The sequence below is a fragment of the Echinops telfairi genome, unplaced genomic scaffold (genome assembly GCF_000313985.2).
Source record: "Echinops telfairi isolate 266 unplaced genomic scaffold, ASM31398v2 ScPeMD7_3533;HRSCAF=4204_1, whole genome shotgun sequence".
Lineage (NCBI taxonomy): Eukaryota > Metazoa > Chordata > Mammalia > Afrosoricida > Tenrecidae > Echinops > Echinops telfairi.
In genome coordinates this window covers 19,369,034-19,377,767 of record NW_022107432.1, presented here as the reverse complement: position 1 = coordinate 19,377,767, position 8,734 = coordinate 19,369,034, and the positions used below count along the sequence as shown (strand labels likewise).

Sequence of the window (8,734 nt, the reverse complement as noted above, 5' to 3'; positions counted from 1 at the left end):
TGAAGGGCGACAGAGGATGATGTAAGATATGAAAATAAAAATCTCGGTAGTTCTTTGAGACAAGTCCCTTACTTAGAGGCTTAGCACTAACCTGGGTTCTATGCAAGATCAAATCAATGAAAATATAAGCAGAAATCACAATTCCTATTCCCCAGAAATCCATTCAGTTGCTCAAGTACTGCAACTTTATTCTTATGACTCCCTCTTCTCATCCAAGCAGGCCTTTCCAAGAGTGTGAATCTTGTCAGAAATCAGGGATATTGTTGCACAGTGGAATTCAACCCGTCAATGAGCATCACGATACAGCCTACCAAATCTCCTCTCACGGGGATGGGAACCAAGGAAAATCCAGCCTGAGAGGTTTTACTCATACAGGAAATCCCCTGTCTTACTCCTCCACTTGAACCGCATAGTTTAAGAGAGAATTTCCAGTCAGGGAACATTGCCCTTTGCGGAAGAAGTTGGGTGGTTCTCAATGCTATCTCCTGTTTTCCCAGAAAGCCACCGGTCTTCTTCAGCTACAGAACTCCTGGTAAACTTTTCCTTTCCATGTGTACTCAGGAGCTTGCCTTCGGCAGGAGAGAGCTTAGCGAGGGGCTGCTTTACTCAGATATTTTCCTAACTTTCACTATGATTCAGAATAAGAACCAAATAGCTCTTCCATTGTGATCTTGGGTTGGCAGCTGGTGGCAATGCCAAGCCATTGCTTACTAAACTCTGCAAAGCTTTCGGTGTGCTTTTGTGAGAGACTCTCCTGTGGCCTCAGTGGCCTGGACGGCAAGAAGAGACAGCTACAGAAACACAAGAGTACGTGTCCAGGGCACACTTTGATTGTGAGTGGCATTATGACAATATTCTCTGACTCACTGAATATTTGGTATATGAGGAAATAACTTGGCTCCTGGAATACAAATTTAGAATTGGTGCAATTTTATGGGGATTATACTAAGGGTTGTTGGGATTAAATGTCTATTGGGAGATTTATCTTGATACATATTGTCCAAAAGAAATCATTCATGAATGTTTCTCTTTGCCTTTGGGAAAAATCAAATATGTTTTTTGGGTTGGCCATTATATATCATAAGAGAATATCACAATTAAGAAATTTTAAAAACAGAAACTTAGTAGAAAATTATACTTAATGAGATTTTTTTTCTCTTCATATTTATTCATGATATACTAGAGGGCTTCAAAAAATTTGTGGGAAAATTCCACCATCTTATTCTTCATTTTTATCATGAATTTTTGAAGCCTCTTCTATGGTTTTGTGATAAATATTTTGCCACACATCAAAGGAAAACATAGTATCTTGTTGCCAATCTAGCTCATGGGTCTGATTTCCCTATTTCCACATCTCTTCCAGCCACTGAGAGTCAATGCTACAATCCCAAACTCACTGCCATTGAGTTGATTCTGACTCATAGTGACTGTATCAGATTAGCTTTGCTCCTCGAGGTTTCTAAAATCACAAATCTTTGTAGGAACAGACAGCCTGAACTTTTCCCCACAGAGTAGCTGGTGGGTTCGAACCTCATCCTTTAAGAGAGTAGCCCAATGCTTTCACCCATAGTGCTACCAGGACACCTAAAGTGAAAGAAAGAAAGAAAGGAAGGAAGAAAGGAAGGAAGGAAGGAAGGAAAGAAAGAAAGAAAAGAAAAAACATTTTCTATTAACCAAACCAAACTCAGTGTCATCAATATACCACAAATCCTTCTTGTTCATTGATCTCTCCAACCCCCACCCCTGCCACTTCATTTTCCAAATCTGGTAGGTTCTACAATTCCTTATATCTCAAAATGGAATATTATAGTGATCACCTAATTAATGTCATGTCCTACTCTAATCCATTCTATCCACCACTAATTTCTCTGCTAGAATCCTCTATCCAAATTCTTCATTTAGTGCCTCATGAGCTGTAGAAACTCCTAACCAAACATGGGACCTTACCAATATGGAGAACGTATGTTTTCAGTTTTATTCCCTACTGCTCCTCTGCTTGAATCTGGTCCCTGTGATACTAAATCATAACCACTTCACCCTGTAGTTAATGACTCTGCTCCTCTGCTAGTTGCTCAGTCTGGGAAAATCATCCAGCACCCCAGCCACTTTCCCCAGGAAATCTTCGAAGATCATCTTGACTAGGTGTACCCTCGCTCTTGAATTTCTACAAGACGGTTAGGTCCTTATGTCCTCCTTGGCCTCACCAAGATGCCATCGTTTGAGGGTTGAGGACATGTGTTACTCATGTCTGAAGCCACTGCATACAGAGCTCAGTGCATTTCTAAACTATTCAGTCTCGGTATAAAGAAGACCGTGTTTATTAAGTTGAAATGCCTTGAGTTAGGTACCACTGAGACCGGTCCAACTCATAGCGACCGCAGCTACAACAACAGAAGGAAGCTGCCTGCTCCTGGGCTCTCCTCACAGGGCGGCTATGTTTGAGCCCATTGTTGCAGTCACTCCGCCAATGCGTCTCATTGAGGGTCTTCCTCTTGTCCACGGACTCCGCTTCACCAAGCATGGCATCCTCTCCAAGGCCTGGTCTCTTCTGATAGCATGGCCAAAGTATGTGAGATAAGGTCTCACCATCCTTGCCTTTGAAGTACATTCTGGCTGCACAGCTCTTAAGACAGATTGGCCTTGGACGTGGTTCCCACTATTGCATTCTTTAGTATGCTACTCACAACCCCTCTTAGAAACAACGGCCGAGCCCACTGTCATCAAGTCGATTCCTGACATACAGCAATCTTATATAAATTTACAGAGCCTTTTGAGACTGTTTTATATAAATTTACAGAGCCTTTTGAGACTGTAAATTTTTACAGGCACAGATAGCCTCCTCTTTCTCCCCTGGAGTGGCTAGTAAGTTTGAACTGCCAACCTTGTGGTTAGTTGCTCAACACCTAACCCTGGGCCACTGCCCCAAACTACACACTGCTTTTTGAATCTTTCAGTCTGTTATTTAAAGCACTCTGAGCTCTCTTTCAATAGTAGCACTTTAGTGGTTATTTGAAAATAAATAATATTTTCTGTTATATTTAGAACTATTTTAAGTACTGTTTCTCTGATATAGTTTTCTTTAAAGTGAAAATACTTTAGAGACAGGATAAACTTTGTTATTACTGCTAGTTATGCTAAGTCTGAAACTCAATTACAATGTACAATTTTGATGGTTCTTTTTGGGGGTGGGGGGAGCATGGGGTTGGGTAGAACTAAGTAATGGAATTCCCAGCCCAAAACACCTGAAGGAGGAGGAGGAGGATGAACTTTCTTATCTAACATAGCCGGAAGTAGAGAGCTCTTCAGCATTAATAAATTCAGTGTCTCAATGACATTACATAGACCCATTTCCCCCCATCCCTTTGCTCTGCAGCCCAGTCTCTCCTTCCTATGACACACTCCTCTGGGCCTCACCACTAGTGATAGCTGGGGCTACATGCTTTCATCTTTACAACTAGGAGAGGATGCAAGGGGCCTATCTCCTACCCGTGGGATAAAAGCCTCCCCCTTCACTCTGACGGGCCACTTTAGGACAACTGCCCACTCCAAAAAGAAATCATTGCCTCCAGGAAAATACTAGGTACCAATTGGTTCGGTCATAGGTTTCTGGAATAAATTACTAAACAGAAGGATAGGATTCCTATGGTTGGCTTAGACTAGGACCAACCTAGGGGAAGAAGAAAAAGTTACAAACAGAATTTCTGTATAAAACAAGGGAGAGAGGAAATGGATACGCCAATGAGTCATAATTGTAAATGTGAAGCTTCATAACTTCTCAAACATTGAGGCCACTGGCTTCTAAATCAAGAAACTACAAATTTTCAGGTATTTCAGAGACATCAAAATCTTGGTGGAAAAAAATCCATTATCTTTTAATTCCATTTTTCCATGAACTTTTTATGAGGAGGTTAGTCCTCCTCATAAAATTTTTAAAGGATTTGTCCATTCCTGGGGTACAAGTTTATTGCACATAGTACCAATATGTCTCCAACGCACATATGTCACCACTGGAGAAAAGAGACATGTTCAATATGGACTGTAAGTCTGATAGGGTGGAGATGAGTGGGAACTGACTTGTGGCAGTGAGGTTAGAGTGAGCTCCATAAAGGGAGGACCGAGTCTGACTTTATCAGGACCCTGCTCCTGGTGACTAGGCGAGGGTCTCCATCAGGTCAGATGTTGGAAAATATTTGCTCCCTAAACAAATAAGCGTCAAATGAGCAAATAACCTCAGTAAATGATGAACACGTGTACTAAATGATGACCGCAGGCACTGACACAGGGCCAAACCCAACCCAACCCACTGCTGTCCAGGCAACGGTGACTCATCGCGACCCTACAGGACAGGTAAGACTGTTCCTGTGAGTTTCCGAAACTGTAACTCTTTAAGGGAGTAGAAAGCCCCTGTCTTTCTCCCACAGGGCGGCTGGTGGTTTCAAACTGCTGACCTTGCAGCCAGCAGCCCAGTGTGTAACCATTACACACAACAGGGCATCCCACGAAAAACAAACAACTCGACATGGTGTCCAAGGAAAGCACTTTGCCAAAATACACATCTCGAAGGTGCTCGGTAACCCTGGCCAACATACATGATAACACTATATTTAAAGAAATAGCAGACTTCCATCCTAACGAATTTTGAGGTGCTTTGCAGCCCCAAAGTTTCCATGTTTGAACACACCCGGAGGGTGTGCAGGAGGCAAAGTGGCAGCCTCTGCTGTAAGACTGCAGTCCAGCAAAACCCATGGGCTGCTTCACTCTGCTTCCATGGGCCTGCTAGAAATGGAGGTCAATAGGATGGCACCAACAACAATAAGGACAATTTTCAGTTTTAAAGAGGTGGAATTCAAACGACTTCTGATTTTCCTTCTGTGAAAGCTGAGCACTTGAGCCCTAAGTCCGGTTTTTTGTCTCGTGGCTACGGGGACACTCTCTCAGCGTCTATCAGAGGCCACTTCAGACATTCCCACAAAGGAGCCACACGGTGTGACTGACAAACTGAGGCCTCCTAGATGTCCCTGGAGATTGACAGTCAATAAGAAGGGGATTAGGCCCAAGCGCGAGCCATCATCTTCCTGCAGGCTCCTTGGATAAATGTGGCCCAGCTCTCTCACTGACCTTCCGGGACACTGGTACTTCCCGTAGCCAAATGCCAAGAAGTTGTCCAAGAAAGCATGCTTCTCTAAATTTGCCTTTTTCCATCGTTCCTGTGGGAAGAAAGCAGGTTTTTTCTTTTCCCCCAAATCAGTCTTATATAAATAAGCTTAGCTTTATTTCTCTAGGCTAAAAATGACCTTGTACAGCTAATCCTTGCGTATAAAGTTGCAGCATTGTAGAGAGCTTCCCCGCCCCCCAAAACCTGTTATTAATATCAGACACAATTATGCTTTTGGAACAGGCATTTATAAATAAAAAAGGCTTAGAAAGAATTTCGTTAAGTGGCAAAGGTAAATGGTAATATAAATCAACCACACAATTGACCTACACAGTGGAGGACTATTTATACGATGGGCTCGGGGGCTCTATCATAGAAGTGGTAATAAGTAAGCTCAGCAACAAAACACTGACAGGCCACTTTGCTGGAGAAGCTCAGGGTGCAGAGTGAGTCCATGTGGGTGACATTTTTGACCATTTCACCTACAGGCAGCGAACCCACTCACTGACCTGACGATTCAATTCAGCCCTGTGAGTCAACAGTTCTAAGAAATGGCACCGCAGAATGTTCATTTGCTTTATTGTTTGGGGGTTTGTTTGTTTGTTTAACTCCTTGGAAACCAGTATTAGAAGCGATTCCCCGAGGAGCGTGACATTACGCTTCTCTCCGGACTAGGCGTACTTGCTTTAACTGGGTTCCCTCGTTGCATATGCATTTTCATTTTAAACAAGAGGAAACTCACCCGAGAAGCTTTTCTGCATTAGTGATCTAAGCTCCATTTTGTAACCAACTTGGTTCGTAGTTACCGGAGAAACAGTGTTGCTTAATGGTGCAGCCTCATCAACTCATGCTTTCATGCTGCCAGCTTAGAATGACATTACAACCCAAGGAGAAGGCACATTGGAAGAGAGAACTTACAGGTTTGAACGAGTCGGGTTCAGGAAAATACTCTGGATTTCTATGGAGCCAGAAGGGAGACAACATCAGCAAGTCACCCGGAGGAACAGTGTAATTCTAAGTGAGAAAATAGATTCCGTGTCACTTAAAAAAAATCTTATTTAAAGGGAGGTTGGCATTAAAAGTCATGCGACAACTACGGGCTGGTAAAGGCAAATGCATTCTGTAACTGATGGTGAGACAACCCAACCCTTTCCCGGACTGGTCATTTCTACACGCCGCCTTAGGTAAAGGCTGCTTTCTAATGCCAATCGCTGGTTTCCTATGTGTATTTATTTGGTTAAGACCATTTCTGCGGAGTGCACTCCACCTCACAGTGACCCTACAGGAAAGGGTGGATGTGCGTGCCCCCACTGAGGGTTTCCCAGGCAATGATCTTTATGGAAGCCGCCTGCCACAACTTTCTCCTGTGGAGCAGCCTGGGGTTCGAAGTGCTCAACCTTTGGTTAGAAGCCGAGCATTTAAGCATCGCACCACAAGGGCTCTTTATATATTTGACTACATGGGGGTAGGCTTGGTTGGGGGGATATCAGGAAGAGCTACAGTTTCGGATCAACATGTTCTTTTGGGGTGTCATCAAGTCTATTTCAACTCATAGCAACCCCGTGTGACAGAGTAGAAATACGTTAACTGTTCCACAGGGTTTCTGGGCTGTTATCACGATACAGGGGCACATCTCCAGCTGTTTCTCCAGTATAGCCAATGGGTTGGTTTGAACCACCAACCTTTGGCTTAGCAACTAAGGCCCATCAGGGCTTCTCTGAACCTAGTATAAGCGAACTTAGATGTAGTTTCTGTTATGTGATTTGGGGGTTTGCAATACATGCCCCAGATGATGGAAACCACAGTAGGTCCCAGATTGGGAGCACTAAGGATGACTTTTTCCCCCCCTTTTTATTGTATAATCATTTATGAATAATTTCCCCTCAAGTCATGGTTAGCCTTAGTACTTTGCTTATTAGCTACATGAGTTCTTTAAATGTTGAAATTACCTACCCGGATGTTTTAATCATAGATTTCCCACCCACCTCCCTTAATTTCTGGCATACATTTTAGTTACACGTCTAAAATAAAACATGCCAAATTTTTGATATGCTATAGTCAAATGTGTCCACTTTCCTGTGGTTTCATTAACTACTTGGTTCTAAACATAGGACCAGCTGGCAAAATGGATTAAACATTTGGCTGCTAACTGCAAGGCCTGAAGTTCAAACTCAGAAGCTGTCTGCTTCCGTACAGATTACAGCCCTAGAAGCTCTAAGGAGCAGTTGTACTGTGTCCGACAGAGCTGCTTCACATTGGAATTGACTTGAGAACAGTAGGCAAATATAGACGGCCCTCTGCCCCCTCTAACCCAGCAGTTCCCACTAAAAAGTCTAAAGCTTTTTCCAGAGGCCACAAGGTCAAAATCTTTCCTGGGTGAAAGATCTAGTCATAGTATAAGATAGACCAAGGGATTTTAATGAAACGGAGTACAAAATCTTTCTTCATATATTTTTAGATTCCATGTTGTTACAAGTCTTCAAGAAATGACTAATTGTTGCATTTTTAGTGTAGTATCAAGAATAATCACAAATATATGAAAAGGCTTTAAAGTCTGCTACTCTGCAACTGTACATCTGTGTGAGGCTAGGTTTTCTGCATATTCCCCAAATAAGACAACCCATCATAACAAACTGACTGAACTACATGCATGAGAATCCAGATACCTTTTATTAAATTCATTCAATAGTTTCAGGAATTTAAAATAATGCTAGTCTGTATTGTTTTTGTTTTGGAAAATGGACCTATCTTCAGAAAACTCTACTATTTATATTAATATAAAACATGTTTATTGTTCATTTTGAATGAATTAATAATTACTAAATAAAGTAATAATTAGTTTATCAATTCTAAGTTTTAATTTCGAAAACTAGATATCGATAGATGTAATGTTTATACACCAAAGCCCTTTGGGGTCCTCGATAAGTCAGAAGAGTCAAGAGGTTGCTTGCATCAGAATATCTGAAAATCACTATTCTAGAAATTTTAAAAAATTGGTCATCCCAAAGCGTATATTCTCATCCCTCTTAATTGGTCCATAATTATTTATTCTGTACTAAATTCTTACATACAAATGGGCTTGTTTCTTTGCTACCTATCCTATCTATTCAGTTTTTCTGAAAGTCTGGTCTGACACTGTACTATGCTAATTGTTGTCATTTCATAACATGGCGTAATACCTTGAGAAGATAATTAATCCTCCCTTATTAGTCTTCTTTTTCAACATCTGTTATTTTTATTTTCTGATGGTGTTCTTGCAAATTAACCTTATACCAATGTCCCTGGTCTCTCTGACGGTAGGTTTGGCTTGGGTTTTGTCTTCTTCCGACGGCATGAGTCAAGGACAGTGGGAGAATGCTTTTACCATTCACTGTAAGAAACTTGGACCAGTCGTCCAATGGGAAAGAGCACGCTGGACTCTTTCACTATTCATGACTTTATGTAACATGTTCTTTATAATCCTACTGGCTGGGAATATATCTGTACTTTAGTTCAGTATAGAGAGTTTACCTGTTTGGCAACATACGCACAAATGTGCTTGACCCAATGGATGGATGGATGGATGGATGGATGGATGGA

General features: G+C 41.9%; 1 protein-coding gene across 1 annotated transcript in view; it reads right to left on the bottom strand.

Moving 5' to 3' along the window:
* Positions 1 to 8,734, bottom strand: part of LOC101659857 (24-hydroxycholesterol 7-alpha-hydroxylase) — a 72,101-nt gene that overhangs the window by 17,936 nt on the left and 45,431 nt on the right. The window contains exons 7-8 of the mRNA XM_004710882.2: positions 6,074 to 6,169; positions 5,119 to 5,207 (exon numbers count right to left, since the gene is read on the bottom strand). Of these exons, the coding sequence (XP_004710939.1) occupies positions 5,119 to 5,207; positions 6,074 to 6,169 (185 nt within the window). The remainder of the gene's footprint in view (positions 1 to 5,118; positions 5,208 to 6,073; positions 6,170 to 8,734) is intronic.